We start from the raw sequence: 19762 nt of genomic DNA on the forward strand, positions 1-19762 counted from the left end.
ATCCACATATTCCAGATCACTTTTCCTGCTTTCTCACTATCATCTCATTCGTCATCACTGCTCTTCTCCTACACTTTGCATTAACATACCAGCCCAACATGCACACTATCTTTCTTTGGGCACATTTCTGCTGCACTATCTCTAACACCAACCCCAAATCTTGAGCTATATGATTCACACTACCTCTCAGATCATTTGTCCCAACCATCACTATCATCTCCTCTACACTTTCATCCCTCTTCTTTGCCATTTCCATACTCTCTATCATTCCACCAGGCAAACACTCCTCTGGCACTCTACTCTGCACACCCTGAATCATCAAATCTCCATACATGACACTCAAAACAGATTTATTCATCTTTTTCTCACTGACATCCTTGACTCTTGCAGCTTCCAATCTCTCTCTCTCTCTCTCTCTCTCTCTTGTTTCTCTCCTATTCTCCCTTCTAAGTCTCATCTCTCTATCCCTTGCTTCCACACTCTCTTGACTTTCTGCAATTTCCTCTCTTCTACTGTCTCTCCCATTTTCTCACCTTCCTCTCTCCCTGACTCTCAGATGTTGTTCTCTTACATCTACTTTCATTCCTCTCATACTAGCCAACCTCTCCATCCTCCCAAGATATTCATTCATCCTTCTCAGTCTTCATTCCATCTCCTTTCTCAGCAGTTCTGTTTATCTCTCCATGCCTTTTGTTTTCAATTTATATTCTAACACTCACAGTTATAGCCAACAGACAATCCGTCTCCGTCTGCTAAACTGCCGAAGTCTAAATTCATATATATGTCTTTAAAATTCTTTCCAACTTCCAACACACTACTGGCATCACCAACCTGAAAATCACTGTTTCCAAAGCACTATCTCTGCTGCCACTAAATCCCAAGAATGAGACACATCACCTAGCACCTCCCACTGCCTACATTTCATGCATGCATACACATTCCTGTTTTGCACCTGCCACATTTTTAAACAATCAATGGGAAGTACATTCAACATGCATAGCAAGCTACAAAATCATCAACTACGCTATGAATTATGTGGTCTTTAAATGTTGGGGAGGGGGTTAGACATAGTACTAAAACTGTCAGCAGTCATGGTCATGTTAAATACAATCGATACACATAGAGATAATACTGAGACAATAAAATCCTAACAAAATACCACACAGTTATACAAAAACACCAGTTGGAACAGCTCACATCACACATTACATTCATCTTCCTTATTTCACTTTATCCCAAAGGATTCTGTGGCTAGTGTAGTCAATTCCATATTGAATCATTGCTGTTTACAAACCTTAATAGTTGCATGTGGCATTGATGTTACAAAACACACTTTTTAACTGATCTTTTTGTTTGACCGAAATAAGCTAAGTTACAGGAACATAGAACTTGGTAAACACCAAGTAGCAAGAAGGGAGAAAGTTGGATATTTAGAAGGAAGGCAGATTTGGTTGTTGGTTTGAAGGTGACACTGATTTGGAATTTCCTAAGAATCTTTGCTATGTGTTTTGAATTGCCTTTTATATAAGGAATACAAATTCTGTTGATATCATCTTCACTTGGAGGATGTAGGGAGAAACTTTGGTGATTTTTTTTTTGGAAAGTTGTTAAATTCTCACCATTTAAAAGGACAATTTGCTTGATACATTATATTTCTTGTATAAGAGATACTCCAGAAACATAAAATTATTATTATTATTATTATTATTATTATTATTATTATTATTATTATTATTATTATTATTATTAAACAAGACCTCATGGAGTCAAAGACTCATCTAGGAGGTCCTTTTATCTCACACACATCTCATCATACCGTGTCTTAAACACATTCAAACTCCTTGCAGACACCACACTCTCAGGCAAGGCATTCCAATCATTCACAACCCTGCACGAAAAAAACCTGCCTCTCACTCCCTTACTCACGCCCTCTTTATACAGTTTCCAGGGATGACCTCTGGTTCTCCCCTGATCTCCCACTATTCTCTGTAGAACTTCTCCACCATTGATCCTATAACAACCCCTTACCAACTTTGACACAAGTTTCTCAAAATCCCTTGATGGTCTGAGTCCAAACTTGGTGATATTAGCTGTGGATTAAGAGTGGCAAAATCCATATTACTGGTAACTGATTAGGTTGTGGGCATCCAGGTGATGAAGAAGTTGGCTGTTAATGACTTTCTGCTTGATTTTTGAGGGAAATGAAGTAAGAGCAATTGGATGATAGCAATGCTGGGCAATCTCTATCTCTCCATTTTGGTTAGATGCCAATCAAATAGGAAAGATATAATAAAGATAATAACAACCCCTTACCAACTTTGACACAAGTTTCTCAAAATCCCTTGATGGTCTGAGTCCAAACTTGGTGATATTAGCTGTGGATTAAGAGTGGCAAAATCCATATTACTGGTAACTGATTAGGTGGTGGGCATCCAGGTGATGAAGAAGTTGACTGTTAATGACTTTCTGCTTGATTTTTGAGGGAAATGAAGTAAGAGCAATTGGATGATAGCAATGCTGGGCAATCTCTATCTCTCCATTTTGGTTAGATGCCAATCAAATAGGAAAGATCGACTACTGTTTAATTCCTGTCTCATTTAAGGCTGCTACCTGTTTCTTTCATTCCTCCATCAATTAAGTCAAGATCATGTGATAATTTTCAGCAATCAGAAATGGATGACATATCAATTACACTCAGGTTCTCTAATACTACAACCAAATCTAAAAGTCTTGATTTTTGTGTTACTCTGCCAAATTTTTTTCATATGAACTTCCCACACAAGAAGTTACCAAAAAAGATGTCCCCCCCCCACACACACACACTGCATATTCACTATCACCCAGCTGGAAAAAAGTGTGAAACCCCCTCAGAATTACATTTCTGATGAAATGATCAGGTCTAAAACTCTTGATTGTTGCATAGCCTCCTTTACAAATTGCCTAGGATAATCATCTCTCAAGAACTGGAGAAATTCATTTTCATTATTCTCAAAAACTATCTCTTCATCTCTATACTGCATAATTAAAATCATCATCATCATCATACGTATCAAGGATTTAGGCCTAGTATGGCCTGTTCCAGCCTTAGAAGTCATCGATGAATCGTTTAAGAGGACGTCCTGGTTTTCTTTTTCCTAATGGCTTGTACTTTAAGGCTTGTTTTGGTAATCTTTCATTCTTTGAATGTGTTCCATCCATTTATGTTTATATTTTTTAATTTTTTCTATTACTGGTTCTTAGTTTAATTCTTTCATAATTTCTTCATTTCTTTTTGATCAAATAGGGTATACTTTGCAGTTTTTCTCATAAACTTCATTTCTGCTGTTGTTAATCTTTGTTTGTCTTTTTGTTTTATTGTCCAGATTTCGCTTCCATACATTAAGACTGGTAGGGCTAATGTATTGTATACTTTTAGTCTGGTTTGTTTTTGAACTAGGTTTGGTTTAAATATAGAGTTAATTACACCTGTTATTTTTAAATATTTTGCAATTTTTATTCATTTTCATATGTGATCATACATCCTACGTAGTTAAATGAATTCACCTGTTCTAAGATCTTGTTATCTATTACTATTTTAGTTCTTGCTGGATCTTGTCCTTTAAAGGCCATAGTTTTGATTTTTCTGTTGATATTATCATACTATAATCTTTGGATATCTCATTTAGATCTAAAATAGCTTTCTGTAAGTTATCTTCAGAATTTGCAATTATTATTTTGTCGTCGGCAAAGAGGAGAGTGTTTAAGTTTACTGCAGGAGAAAGTTTAATTCCTTGATGTAAATTTTTATTCCATTTTATTATTATTTCATTTAAGTAGATATTAAAAAGAGTTGCTGAGAGGGGACATCCCTGTCGGACCCCTTGGTTTATCTCTCTCGTATATGATAGCACATGATTTAATCTTATTTGTATTTGATTATTTTCATATATACCTGTGATAGCTTTTAGGATATTATTTGGTATTTGTCTTTCTTTTAATATGTTAAATAATATGTTTCTTTTAACTTTGTCAAATGCTTTTTCAAAGTCAATAAATGCAATATGTGTTTCTAAATTGTATTCTCTTCTTTTCTCTATTATTAATTTTTGGCAAAAGGCCAGGTCTATACATGATCATCCTTTTCTGAATCCATGCTGTACTTCTAAAATAAAGTTTTCGGAATATTTCATTAGTTTGCTATTTATGATTCTGCTATATATTTTGTAACAGGAATTTAGTATACCGATACCTCTATAGTTTTTAGGGTCATCTCTATTACCTTTTTTTAAAGATAGGAATCACAATTGCTTTTTTCCATTCTATTGGGGGGATACCAGTTGAATAAATTTTATTTAAAAATAATAAGAGTCTTTCTTTGAATCTTGTTCCTGCGTATTTATTTAGTTCTGAACCTAGCTTATCTTCTCCAGGTAATTTTCCATTTCTTGTTTCTTTCAGGCTGATTTCTAATTCTTCTTTGGTTATTTCCTTTTCATTTTCGTTAATTGTTTGCCAGTTGTCTCTTTTTAAATATTTGTCTGTCCACAATTCTGTGTAGTAATTTAGAAATTCTTCTAATTTCAATTCGGTGTTTAATTTTATGTTTTCTTTGTTATCTGCATTTAAGTGTTTCAAAATCTTATATACATTGGGTCTTATTTTATATAAATCATGTTCTAAATTAGAAACAAATTTGTTCCATGATTCTCTATGTCTTTCTCTGACTTCTCTTTTAGCTATGGCTCTTATTCTTTTATATTCTATTTCATCTTCTAATCTTTTACTGCTTAACCATTTGTGATAGGCTTCTTTTTTCTTTTTGATTATTTCTTTGATTGTATCATCCCAGATCTTCAGTTTTTTCCTTTTATTGAATTTTTTGGTCTTTCCTAAGCTTTCAATAATTAAAATCATGAATAATAATCACCCTTTCCTTGTGGACTAACTGAAGTTGCTTATACATTTCTCCATTCCCTTCCTCCATATTCCCTGGTGTATAACAACATCCGACTAAATGTCTCTTCCTGTCAACCTCTACCTCACACCACACTGTCTCAAAACCATTGCCACTATTTCCCTTTTTTGTGTCTATCTTATGAATTATGTGCACATGATTCAACTACTTTTCCTGATAGTAGTTGAAGCAAAAAACACTGTACCCTCCATTTCTATTTCTATCAGGATATCATCTTCATTCAACCATGTTTCAGTTATTCCATTGATTCTGGGGGAGAATAAACTGAGTGTAATAATTTCATCTCCCTTATTTCTGATATGCTTGGAATTTGTAAATAAACACAACAGTTCACTTTAAGCTTTGTAACCAGTCCAACTCAAGTTACTTGTTGGTTGAAATTTCCCCACCACACCTGCCCTTTCACAGTTCAATTAAGTCAAGATCATGTGATCCACTTACCGCATATATCTGCTCAGACTCAGCTACACCACTCACATCCCAATATATTCCATTTCTATGTTGATCATCCCATACATACTTTCATTACTGCTTCTGATAACCACTCTTCCTATGCTGTGTCTCTCTATCCACCAGGGCTTCCCCCAATTTCACTATTCACTTTGCTTAGATCAAGGCAATAGAACAATAATAACTTTTATTCCCCCTCATTTTCCCCCCTTGGAATGGTTTGCAATGTAGGTTTACTTCCATACTGTCAGTTAACATTTGTGTTAATAATAATCATTATTATAATAATTCCAGTCGAGTATGACAGATTGTAAAGACAATATAGTATCTGTAGCTCTTTTGAACACAACTAGGAGGAGGAGAAGGCGGATTCCATCAGGACCAGAAGATGTTGGTATCAAGGATATCAAGAATTCTTCTTCTGATAGCGTTCTCATAAGAGATCAGACAGTAGTATCTAGTGAACCATTCTTGGTATAGGGAAATGTGTGTTGGCCATCTGTACAAGAGTTGGAAGAGAATTACAATGTAGGAGATTAGCATCATTTGTTGAGAGGTGGTTACAGGGTTGACACTGGGGAGTTCTTTCGCTTGGTTGAACAGCGGGAGGGAGTGATGACAAGAGGCTATCCCTGGAAGTTACGAAAGGAAACTGTGAGCAAGAGGGTGCGGAGTGGTTTCAATGCATGGAGAGTGGTTGAGCCATAGAATGCATTGCCTGATGGATTGGTGAGAGTGAGAATGGTCAATGAGTTTAACGAGTGGTATGATAGACTTTGTGTTTCTTAGGGGGGGGGGACCTCCCCTCGATGAGCCTTGATAGACTTTGTGTTTCTTAGGTGAGTCTTTTGACTCCATGGGGGTCTGAATAATAATAATAATAATAATAATAATATTTGGGAAATACTGTAAACTTCCATCTTGGAAGTAAATGAGGTGGATGTATAGAAAGAAAGAAGTTGGACCTAGTAGCTTTGGTATGAAACCAGATGACTCAACTGTTTGAGCAAGTATTCTGCATTTAGCCCTTTCAAAGTTAGATGGGGATTTTTTGATTATTTTTTATTGATATTGTGCATTACAGTTCAATGTAAGTTGAGTACGAATTTTTGACTCCATCTAAGATGTACTTTGTTGTATTTCTTGTTCTTTTTTAGCATACTTGTTGGAGAACCAAGGATTGGGTAGTGGGACATGAGATAGAATAAAGGATAAATGTCTTAATTCCAGGAAGAATTATTTAATTTATTTTCTTGGAGCAATTGTTTATATCAGGAGAGCAGAAATAGTAATTAGACCATGAGAAGGAAGAGTATGTACAGAGTCCATCAAAAAAAAGTATCCACACTTTAACAGATGTCATCTATAGACTTTTTTCAAAGTTGGATCAAATTATGGTAGCAATGTGTAGTATGATGTTCTCTCAAAAGATGTCATTACTCACATGAATACTAGCATCAACACATGACCGGTAGGACAGTTCAAAGAAAACTGCTGAGGCACGATTGTCGTTCAAGGAACGCAAGACCATTTTAAAGTGGTATTTCAAATTTGAGAATGTTGTTGAAGTTCAACGACAATGGAGGCGTGAGTTTGCAACACAACCTCCAACACACCTGACAGTTGCACGTATTTGTGATAAGTTTGAGACCCATGGTACCATGTATGATGTGAACAAGGGAAGATCAGGGAGGCCTTGCACAGCAAAAGTCCTGCTTCCTTGGCTATAGTGTTGACTGCTCTACTGGTCAGGTGTTGATGCTAGTATTCATGTGAGTAATGACATCTTTTGAGAGAACATTGCTGCTACTGTAATTCGATCCAACTTTGAAAAAAGTCCACAGACGACATCTGTTAAAATGTGTATACATTTTTTTTGACGGACTCTGTATATACAGGGTGTTCGGGATAAATTTGACAGTTTCGTAAGGAAAAAGAAAATCTTCTTTGTATCTATTAAATTTAATGAATTGACAAAAAAACATTACAGGCAGAGTTAATTACAATACTATCAACAAGATTTACTCAAAATAACCACCATTAGCATCGATCACAGCTTCAATTCTGCTTCGGAACCTCGAACAAGCTGATGCTACAGTCTCCTTGGGAAGGGCCGCAAAAACTGTTTTAATTTTATCCATTAACTGGGCTTTTGTATTACTGGAAGTGCGATTGGTGTCTTTTTCAACTGCGCCCCATACAAAATAATCCATGGGGTTAAGGTCTGGGGAGTTTGGAGGCCAAACATTTGGACTGGTGAAGTCGTAGAAATTTTCAGACAACCATTTTTGACTTTTCCCAGAGGTGTGGCAAGGGGCCGAATCCTGCTGCCATACATACGGCCTACCATTGGCTACCCTTGTTATCCAGGGCTTGACTACAGTTAGCAACTCCACGAACAAAGCCCGAATTCCAATGCCAGGGTTCTTCAACACCTGTTCCTGCAGATTTGTGAGGAACTCTGCTGTACGAACGCAATCAGATCGTCTGCTAGGGATCTTTCTTCTTGCTACATCCTCGTAGTCACCATTGCAAGTCTCTAGTTCATGCCTGATTGTTTTTACTGTATTCAGGGAGCATTGGGCAGCAGTCGTAATATCCTTATTTTGATGGCGGGCACGAATCATCATGATACAAGTTATTCTCTTCCATGATTCAGGTGGGTTCCAGCTATCCATCCTTTCTGACATCTTGTATATGAATGAAGAAGGGTCCAAACTTTTAAATGAAGAGAAGTGTGTGTTAATACATGTAACTTACGGAAAAATATAATTAATTATAAATATGTCAAATTTATCCCGAACACCCTGTATATTGCAGAGGGATAAATTACATTTTCTATCATTACAGTTCCATAAAGGACTCGAGAGTGAGAGTGGCTGGTAGAGCAGTTTTTCTATATATATACATGGGCAAGATTGTGGTCTGAGTTACCAAGAACGAGAACTGAACTCTGCAGTATATTTGAAAGGAATGATTGTTAAGAAAAGGCCAAGTATTATGTTGGGTAGATGCACAGTTTGTGTTAGCTCATTACTAACTTCAAATACCTCAGCATTTCTTCTAGTTTGATCAGCATAGTCAAAGAAAGAGAATCAGTTTGACAGTGAACATTGAAGTCTCCAAGGCTGATAATAATGATAATTGGCACTAGCGTCGCCGTAGCACATGGTGGTGAATTTGTTCACCGCATTGTGCAGAAGAAAGTGATTTTTAATCAGTGAATAGTCCATTTTTTTCCCATTTTTCTACATTTTTGAGTGCTAAATTGTTTCTCTGAATACGAGTGTGTATACTTCAGTGGCTGTTTTTTGGGAGTTTGTTGCTGTCGTGATATAATATATTTTGGTTACTGTCGGAATCGAATGCATAATGGTGGAAGACAAAACGAAGCTAAGTTTTCATTACTGTATTTAGTTATATTTCATTTTATTTAAGTGTACTTAAATGTTTTGTTTTGCTTGTAATTGTTTGTACTTTTTTTCTTATTTATTTAATGGAATTTATTAATTGAATAATTAAAGATTACGCTACTCGGCAGTAAGGAATGATAGCGGATTCAGCTGCAGTTGCAAGTGGTGTATTGCCAAGTCCTCCGCCATTTAAGAACTCTATTATAAGCAATATCATAAGGGACTTTGTGGCATGCAGTATTTGTGGCATGTATGTGTCTCGGGAATTGAATATATGACTTGTGAAAGAGAGTGGCAAGCGTATATGCACAAAATGCAGGCAGTGGGAGGAAATAAGTGCATTCGAAATATCAATATCCGACCATGTTGCTCCAGGAACGGGGAATGAATGTAGGAAGACAAGTAGTGTGATAGGAGAGAATGAAAAATATATATATATGAATGAGAAAATAATAGTTGATAGTGTGGAAGGCGTGAGTGACTGTGAAAGTTTAGGAGATGGTTTTGTTTGGGAGAGTGAATTTAGATTAAGAGTGACTGACCTGCAGAGATAAATGCAAGCCCAATCAGAGTAGGGGAGAGAGAGAATTTTGTGAGCGTTAGAAGAGGAGAGAAAGGAAACAGTAGAAGAGACGGAATGAGTCAGAGGTATGGGGGTGCTAGAAGAGGAGAGAATGGAAACAGTAGAAGAGAGGGAATGAGAGAGAGGTATGGGAATGCTAGAAGAGAGAATAGCAGTAGAGGAGAGGGAATGAGAGAGACCTATGGGAATGAAAGAAGAGAAGAGAATGGAAACAATAGGAGAGAGGGACTGGTAAGAGGCATAATGGACGGCGACTCAATGATCCATGGTGTTCAAGATAGGATGCATGAGGAGTGTTTGCTAGGAGGAACAATAGAAACGGTGGTTATGGCAATTAAGAGAGGTGATGGATGAGATGATTGTGATGGTAGGAACAAATGACTTGAGTGGTAATGTAAGTCGGGCAGCGAGATATGAGATTTTTGCTTGAGGCTGTATGGAAGAAGACAGAGAGAGGAAAAATAGTGTGCGTGTTGCCTAGGTATGATAATGATGAGCAAAAGAGTGGTGATATTAAATGGCATAATAACGAGAATGTGTGACAAGAGAGGACTGGTATATGTGGATGCTTGGAGTAGGTTTGAGGAAAGAGAGGAATTGTATGCGAGAGACCGCTTAAATTTGAATGAGGAAGGACTTAGGCATCTGGAGAGATTCTGTTCTGAATGAGTCAGTGTGTCCCAGGGAGGATGATAGCAGGGGTGGCCTCTTGTGGGAATGGATACTTGGGAGAACGGAGACGACATCAGGTAACACTGAGCCCAGTGGAGTGTAGAAGGGATGATGCTGGGTATAGAAACAATGGCATTTATATGCTTTATACTAATGCCAGGAGTATCCAGAATAAGGGAGAGGAATTGGTGGCGCAGATGGCATCAGCCTGGCCAAAAATTATTGGTATCACTGAGACGTGGTTGACAGAAGGGGATATAATAACAGGAATAGAAGTCGCTGGGTACAGCATTTTTCATTAGGATAGGAGGGGAAAGCATGGTGGTGGGGTACTGCTTATGATAAGTGATGACCTATGTCCTTTAAGAGTGAAGGCTTTGGAAGGAAGTGAGACAAATGATTTTGAGAACATATGGTGTGAGGAACAGGTAGGCAAGACAGGATATTTAGTGGGGTGTTGCTACAGACCCAGGCACACAGAGGATGGGGACCAGGAGATGTTTAGACAGTTAAGTTTGGCAAGTGCAATAAGAATGATTGTTATGGGAGATTTTAACTACAGTAGTATAAATTGGAGAGAGGAAGATGCATGTAACAATAGGGGAATGGAATTTCTAGAATTCTTGAGGGACAAATATCTTAGGCAACATGTAACAGAGGGAACAAGAGGTTCAAGAGTTTTTAAATTTGGTTATAGCATCAGAAGAGTTGATAATAGCTGAGATGACATCTCTCCCACCAGTTGGAGAGAGTGACCATATGGTTTTGACTTGGAAAATGAATAGACATGCAGGAGTATCAAAGAGACGGGAACTTATGTGGAATTATAAAGCAGGTGATTATAATAGTCTTAGACATCAACTTCGGGAAGTTTCATGGAGGGAGGAATTGGAAGGCCGGGATATCATTAGTGCGTGGGAAATTGTGAAAGAATATTTGTTATCAGCAATGGTAAGTTGTATACCACGAGTGAAGAAGAGGACACAATTTGGAGTAAAGTGGATGACAAACAATATTAAACAGGAATTGCATGCAAAAAAGAGGCTATGGAAGAGATATAAGGAGACAGGTGAAGGGAAGATGCATGAAGAATATAAGACACAGGCCAGAAGAGTGACTAGTGTGGTAAGGAAATCGAAACTGGAATATGAGAGGAGATTGGCCCTAAGATCCAAAGAAAATCCTAGGGAATTTTTTAGCTATGTGGCCAGTAGGAGGAGAAATGACTGTGGAAGAATGATATTGTGAGATAAAAATGGGAATAGAGTGACTGATGCAGAGGACATAGTGGAATTGTTCAATGAACACTTAATTGGAGTATTTAATCCTGGAGGAGTCAGTTTTAATGCTAGAGGGATAGGGCTGGTTCGAGGTTTAGAGGTACAGGAGGAGAGTGTGTTTCAAATACTGAGTACTATGGATGTCAGTCAGTAAAGCTTTGTGACTGGATGGTATTTCACCATGAGTTTTGAGAGAATGTGCTAGGGAACTGACGGTGCCTTTAACCTGGATTTTCAGTGAAAGTCTGGCTTTGGCAAAGGTGCCCAGGGAATGGAAGGAAGGTAAGCTAGTGCCATTGCATAAGGGTGATAACAGACTGGAAATGTCTAATTATAAGCCAGTCTGTGTGTCATCAGTAGTTGTTAAGATCTTGGAGAAAGTAGTGAGGGACCATATACTGCATTGGGCAGATGAGAGTAATGTTATCTGTAAGAGTCAACATGGATTTGTGAAAGATCACCCTTCTTTTAGCAATATACTACCTTTTGTAATAAAGTTACAAGAGCATTAGATGAGGGAAAGGCATATACTGCAATTTTCTTAGATTTAGTGAAGGCATTTGACAGGGTGCCACATGATAAGCTGATATTTTAGTTGCAGCACATGGGTCTTGATGTCAGATTGGTCAACTGGATTCAGGATTGGCTGTCTGATAGGTATCAGAGAGTTGTGTTGGTGGAGCAGTTTCAAGGAGGCAGAGGGTCACAAGTGAGGTACCACAGGGCTCAGTACTAGGACCTATATTGTTTAACCTTTATATCAATGACATTGCCAGTGGATTGCAAGGGGTTATTCAGTTGTTTGCGGATGATGCAAAGCTGGGAAGGATTATTAGTAATAGTGCAGATGTGGTAGCCCTGCAAGAGGACTTGAATAAGCTTGATAGATGGGCAAATGAATGTGGGTGTCAGTTTAATGCAGCAAAATGTAAAGTCTTGAGGTTTGGGAAACATCAATGGGATGCTGCATTCTCTATGGGAGGAGTTATACTGGAAGAAGTAGGGAGACAAGAGATCTGGGGTTGATGATTGATAGAAACCCTCAAATTTAGGGGACATATTGCAAAGGTGGTGAAGATAACACAGAGGATTGCTGCAATTATGAGAAGGACACTGACCTGCAGAGATAAAAGGGTTATCATTCCGTTGTATAAGTCTCTGATCAGATCACACTTAGACTATTGTTCTCAGATTTGGTCCCCAGGATTTGAAGGGGATAAATAAACTGTAGAAAGGGTACAAAGGTGGATAACAAAGATGGTTTCAGGGCTGTACAAGGATAGTTATGAGGATCAGCTGAGGGAATGTGGACTGCAGAGTTTGATGGATAGAAGAAGGAGAGGTGATATGATTGAGACTTTTAAACTGTTTAGAGGTGGTTACAGGGTTGACACTGGGGAGTTGTTTTGCTTGGTTGAACAATGGGAAGGAGTGATGACAAGAGGCCATCCCTGGAAGTTACTAAAGGTATCTGTGAGCAAGAGGGAGTGGAGTGCTTTCTTTGCATTGAGGGTGGTTGAACCATGGAATGCAATGCCTGATGGAGTGGTGAGAGTGAGAATGGTCAATGAGTTTAAGGAGTGGTATGATAGACTTTGTGTTCCTTAAGGGGGACCTCCCCTGGATGAATCTTCACAGACTTTATGTTCTTAGGAAGGGCCTTCCACGATGAGTCTTTTGACTCCATGGAGGCCTGAATAATAATAATAATAATATGATAATAATAAACCTTACAGGTTTAGGCATTTCGACTGTTGAAGATTATGCTTCAGAATAAGTAAATACTTCAGCATTTCAAAGTTAAAAGAGATCAGAGTTGTGATCCTAATTCATAGAGCAATAATGATAGCATGAATGAATGAATGAATGCAGCAAAGTGTGCCAAGTACATGCTGCTTGAGCTCACTGATCCTCAAATTCACTAATTCCAGAAATTGGGTTACTTTATTATCATATATTGTTTCATATATTGTTTCTATTCAGGTCTGTATCACCATAACTCAGATCTTTCTTGATGTTCATTCACTTCTCGCTTGTTGAGCTAATTTTCCTGAAGATTTCCTGCTCATCACTCTCTGTTTTCCTGAAGCTGTAGCACCATCTCACTAAATATCCTGTCCTGGCCACCTCTGTTTCACACCATACACTCTCAATGCTATTGATGCTATTTCTCTTCTGGTTCTCTAGCATGGGTGCACACAATTCCTTTGCTGTTATAAGTAACACTTACCGATATTCAAGAGTTCCTTTTTTGATTCAGTAGCACCTTGTTTGCTGAAAAGTAGAAGTTCTCTTAGAAGCAGCCTGTGCTCTTTATTAGAAGTACATTATGTATATATAATTTCGCCGGCCTGGTTGGCTGAGTGGTTAGCATGTCCCCTCTCCAACCAAAAGACTGTGAGTTCAAATCCCGCTATGGGCATGGATGTTTGTGATTGTCTGTGAAAATACTAGTGATGGTGCTGGTGGTCGGTGCTAGATGGCGTTGGTCTATATGATAAAGGTAGTTGTGGGATGGTGGAGTGGTGGAGACAGAGAGTTGTAGAGTAGGTGCCCTCCCTCGATGACTCTTTGGACTCCCTATAGGTGTTATGTAATTATAATAATAATAATAATTATGAAAAATATACAGATTCTGTTTATAAAAAGAATGATTTATATATAACAGTTTTTATTTTCTATCCTACTGATATTTTTATTTCCTTTTTAAAGCTGTTTTATTATTTGTTTAGTATGCTGGCTTGGTTGTCTTCACGGATGCTAATGTTACTCAAAAACCAGGTGAGTATTACCAATGCAAATTATTTTCTTGTGCTGATACAAAAAAGAAACAAATGGATGTGTGTGTGTGTGTGTGTGGTGTCTTTTAAAAATCAATAGTTTAAAAATTAATTTTTAATTATTAATTATTCATTAATGCCCAGTTCTTATTATTATTGTTTAATTTTTACTGATATTTATATATAATTATATTTAACTCCATTTTCCTTATAAAAGCTTATTATTTTTATTATTATTATTACTACCCAAGACCTCATGGAGTCAAAGACTCATCTGGGAGGTCCTTTTATCACACACACAGCTCATCATACCATGCTTTGAACACATTCAAACTCCCTGCAGACACCACACTCTTAGGCAAGGCATTCCAATCATTTACAACTTTGCATGAAAAAAACCTGCCACTCACTCCCCTACTCACACCCTCTTTATACGGTTTCCAGGGATGACCTCTGGTTCTCCCCCGATCTCCCACTATTTTCTGTAGAACTTCTCCAGCATTGATCCTATAACAACCCCTTACCAACTTGTAGGTCTCTATCATATTTCCCCTCTTCCTCCTGTCCACCAGACTCTGAAAATTGCATCTCCTGAATCTTTCATCATACTCGACATTCCAGAGGTCAGAAACTACATTAGTCAGTTGCCTTTGGACCCTTTCCAACAACTCTTCATCCTTCTGAAAACCAGGTGACCAAATTTGGGTACAATAGTCCATGTGTGGCCTAATCAAAGCCTTATACAACGGAACAAGAATCTCCCTACTTCTACACGACAATGTCCTCCGCATCATTCCCAGAAGCCTTTGTGTTGTCTTCACAATTTTGGCTGTGTCCCCTAAATTTCAGATCCTTATCCACTATCACCCCCAGATCTCTTATTTTTCCACCTCCAATAATATATTCTCATCGAACATAAATTCTGCATACCATCTTTGTTTTCCAAATTTTAAAACCTTACATTTTGCAACATTGAACTCACATCTCCATTTCCGTGTCCAATCACTCAATTTATTCAAGTCTTCCTGCAAGGTCACAACATCCTCACTGCTCTTCGTGGTTCATCCCAACTTTGCATTATCTGCAAACAACTGCAAATCTCCATCCAAATCTTCACCTATATCATTAACATACAAGTTAAACAGTAAAGGCCCTAAAACAGATCCCTGAGGCACTCTGCTAGTGAATTTCCTTTTCTTCGACATCACTCCCTCATACACAACTTGTTGATACCTATCAGACAGCCAATCTCCAATCCAATGCACCAATCTAATATCGAACCCCATCCGCTCCAGTTTGACTATCAATTTATCATGAGATACTTGATCAAAAGTCTTTGCGAAATCCAAGTATATCACTGTGTATCCTTCTCTGCTGTTCAAGGAAGCAGTCACTTATTGTAATAAGTAAGTAGATTACTAAAACATGACCCCTCTTTAGCAAATCCATGCTGTCCATCAAAGATGATACCATTGTTGTCAACCCTAATCTGTATCCTAGTTCTCACAAGCTTCTCCAACAACTTAACCACAACACCTGAAACACAGATAGGTCTATAGTTTCATGATTGAGTTCGATGACATCCTTTATGAAGTGGCACAATCTTGCCCTCCTTCCACTCCTTAGGGAGACTTGACCGAGTGCAAGACTCATATTAAAAAAATATGTGAAGACACGTGTCAACTGCATGGCACATTCCTTCAGAATACGTGACGATATATTATCAAGTCCTACAGCCTTATTAACATCAATTTTACTCAACTCCCATTACACCTCTTGCTCACTTACAGCCAGTCTTTCATCCCCATCATCTACTGCTCTCAATCTCTCCATGAAGTCACATTCACAAGATTGAAAGATCTTTATGAACTGCTCATTAAATATCTCCATCGCACATGCTGCAACAGCTGTCTATATATCATTTTCTCCAATCAATGCCATCCTTCCATAATTATGCTTTCTTTTGCTGGCTACATATCGAAAGAACTCCTTAGGATTCTTTTTGGCTTCATTAGCCAACTGCTGTTCATACCTCTCTTTAGCTACCCTCACCAACCAAGTCACCCTCCTTCTGTGGTCTTTGTAGACCTCATGGAATTGGTTATTTCCACTTCTCTTATGCTGCCTCCACAATGCCCTCTTTCTCTGTATCACATGCTTAATCTCTTTATTCATCCATCTCACACCTACTTTTTTTAACCTTCTCACCCTTGGAATATATTTAGACATTGCATCTACTACGTAGTTTTGAAAATCCCCCAAACTGCATTGATCTCTTTTCCAGCTAACTCCTCATTCCATGTTACACCCTCAAGCTGTCTACTGATCCCTTCATAATCACTCCCTTTATAGTTCCACATATACCCTTTTCTCACAGAGGTCCTCACACTGCTGGCAACCACCAAGGTAATTACCTCATGACTCTCACCAATTGGTGGATGATTTGACACCTCATTTATAATTACATCCCCTGGTGAGATGACCAAATCCAAGACTCTGAATCCTCGTGTGCCCTCTGTCACATACTGTCTGAGGTAGTTATCCCTCAAAAACTGAAGAAACTAATTTTCTTTACTTCCAGTTGCTATCTCATCATTCCAGTCTATATTGCCATAATTAAAATCACCCATAATAATCACCCTTTTGTTATTTACTTGGCTAATTTGATTATATACATTTCATTATCACCACCACCACCACCCACATTTCCTGGTGTATAACAACATCCAACCAAGTATTTGATTCCATTCTCCTGTATCTCACACCATACTGTATCAAAACCACTGGCACTATTTCCCTCTTGTATCTCTACTTTGTATGGACATAACTCTTTCTCTATCATCAATAGCACTCCCCTTTTTTTTTACCCCTTTTATCCTCACAAAACAAATCATACCCTTCCATCTCTATTCCTGTCAGGATGTCGTCTTCTTCTAACCATGTCTCACTTATTCTGACAATCCTCGGGTGAACAGACACAATTAATGCAACCATTTCATCTGCCTTGTTTCTTATACTTCTCACATTTGTACACAAACACAACAGCTCATTTCTGAATCTACAGATAGTTCCACTGATACCACCCACTCGATGTGATCTCTCAATACTCAACTGGGGCCATTTCCCTTTCTGCTTATTCATATTAAAACCCTTTTCAATTCCAACTGTTTCCTCTTGATCCCAGGTCATCCCATTCCTTTCTACATATGCTCTCAACTCCTCTCGGAGAATCCACCTTTCTCATGCTCTGTACCCCTATCCACCTTGAGTCTCCCCGTTTTCCCCATTCTCCTCTCATTTTCTATACTCATACCACTCACTTCCTCATTCTTAACCACCTCTTCAATCTTTCTTAACTTGCTCTCCTGCTCTTCCACATCACTTTTGTCTTGATCTGATTTATTCTCTCTCTCTCTCTCACTCTACTCACTTTTCTACCTTCCAGCATCAGTCTCTCTAAGCGACTCACACCATAACCACTCAAATGTAGCCCATCGCTCCCATCCAGCTCACTTCGTTTCTCAAACTCATTCCACACATTGACAAACTGCACCCCTTCTTCTCACACATTTCAGCCAGCATATCATTCATAATCCTTGCTCTCTGCCTCATCTCACCACAGTCATACCTAGGCAACACGCTGACCACCCTTCCTCTCCCACTATTCTCTTTAAGCAGCCTTCTGATATCCATTCTGATGCTCTCTTTGTCCTCTGTGAAATCATTCGTACCGATTAAAACCATTAACTCCTTTGCTCGCTCCCTCCTCACATCCAATGCTTCAATCACTCTACTCATTTTAGCATCTGGAAAACATACCTTATGCATCTTATCATCCAACACACCTTTAATAATGGAGTCGCCATACAACACCACTCGCTCAACTTTCGTTAACTCTTTCATACCATCATGATTTGTTTTAATATTTTTTACCCGAATTTTCTTAATTTCATTCCTCATCTATTTCATCTCTTCCCTCATCCAATCCAATTCAACTTTCGAATCTCACATCACATTCTGTCTATCATTCAATCTTCCTAATTTTCTAACTCTCGACCCCCGCTTCTCACTTTCACTCTCATTCATCCTTCTATGCCTCCATACGTTCAGTCCAAAATGCGTCCAACTTTTGCTCTCATTCATTCTTTCGATTTTTTCCACTTTCGATTCCTTCCTCTTGCCATTTCCAGTTTCATTCATTTTCTCAATTTCATTTCGTTCCGCCACTTTCGATTCCTGCATCACGCCGTTTCCAGTTTCATTGGTTCTCCCAATTTTGTTTCCTTTCATCACTCTCGCCTCACTTTCTTCCTTTTTAACATCTGTTACGGATTTTACATTACTCGTTTTCTTTTTTACTGATTTTTTAACATTATTTCGCCTCTCTTTCACACATCCTTCTCTTTCGAACTTGCACTCATTTTAGCTTTTTCACTTATTCTAGCTTTGAAGATGGTAAGCTGGTTATAATGCAACATTATGATAATCTTATTATCACAATAATTTCCACCCTATATTACCTATATAACATTGTCCTTCCTTATACAATTACAGTTCTTAACTATTATATTTTTTCTTTACTATTATTATTATTTTTATTATATGGGTATCTCTGCATAGTCAGAAGACTCATTTGTGAAGATCCTGATACCCTACATTGACACACATTGCCATTATTCACACAATACTATTATTTATTAATTATTATTCACAATAGTAATTCATCAGTATACCTCTGCTTGTTAATTATATCCCTCTCATCTTTCTAAAACACCATACAGTGCTAGAAACTTAAACAGCTATTAAAGACAAATGAAATGTGAATTAAATGATTTAATGAAATGCATACATTCATCAGCATAAAAACAGATTTATTAATTGCCATACTTAAAAGAATGTTGCAAGAATATCACTACAATAGCAGTAAAATTTAGAATTTTACTAGGGTTATGGAGCTAATCACAAAGGTGTAGTTGGGGCTGTCTGGATTATTGTTTCATAGCTAAATGATTCATCATAGATCTTTGCTTGTTGAAAGCTTTTTTTTTCATTTGGTTATAAATTAAATTAAAGCTGCCAAGAAATTATATTCTTGTTTAACCACTATACCAGCCTTGATGTGTATATAGGTCTATAATTACATAGATGCAAAGTGCTCATTAAAGTCAATATAATTTTTCGATGTTATAGAAAAAAATTATATGGATATGAAGCATGTGAAGATTGATTACCTCCAACAGTGGAAGACAAGCATCTCTGATGTGCATGCTTGTCCTGGGCCAGACTGCGGCACAGACCATCAGCTAGTAAGAGCTAAAGTGAGACTAAGGTTCTGAAACCTTCCAAGTCAGGCATGTCCCACTAGACTGGATGCCAGAGTAATTCTAATGGGTTCAGAGAAGAAACATCAACTCAAGTGGATGAATTTTGGAGACTAGTGAGGAGAACTCACCAGAAATGCTTTGGGAAGGAGTCAAGGTTATAATATAGGATACAGCCAAGAAGCATATCAGCCCAATAAGAAGACCAAGAGCACTATGGATATCAGATTCAGCATGAGATCTAATTGAAAGAAGATGGTTGGAGAAACAAAGAGACACAGGGACTGAAGAATATAAGAGATTACATAG

The 19762-nt window shown here is 37.9% G+C and overlaps 1 protein-coding gene across 5 annotated transcripts in view; it reads left to right on the forward strand.

Annotated features, from left to right (window-relative positions):
* The window catches only part of LOC150103595 (CD109 antigen-like), a 716838-nt gene that overhangs the window by 384571 nt on the left and 312505 nt on the right, over nt 1-19762 (forward strand). For all 5 annotated transcript variants that reach the window (XM_090397638.1, XM_090397642.1, XM_090397639.1 and 2 more), the window contains one exon: nt 14085-14133. In XM_090397638.1, the coding sequence (XP_090253764.1) occupies nt 14085-14133 (49 nt within the window). The remainder of the gene's footprint in view (nt 1-14084; nt 14134-19762) is intronic.

Source organism: Typopeltis vanoorti, chromosome 9 (genome assembly GCF_054136105.1).
Source record: "Typopeltis vanoorti isolate ZY-2024b chromosome 9, IOZ_Tvanoo_1.0, whole genome shotgun sequence".
Taxonomy (NCBI): Eukaryota; Metazoa; Arthropoda; class Arachnida; order Uropygi; family Thelyphonidae; genus Typopeltis; species Typopeltis vanoorti.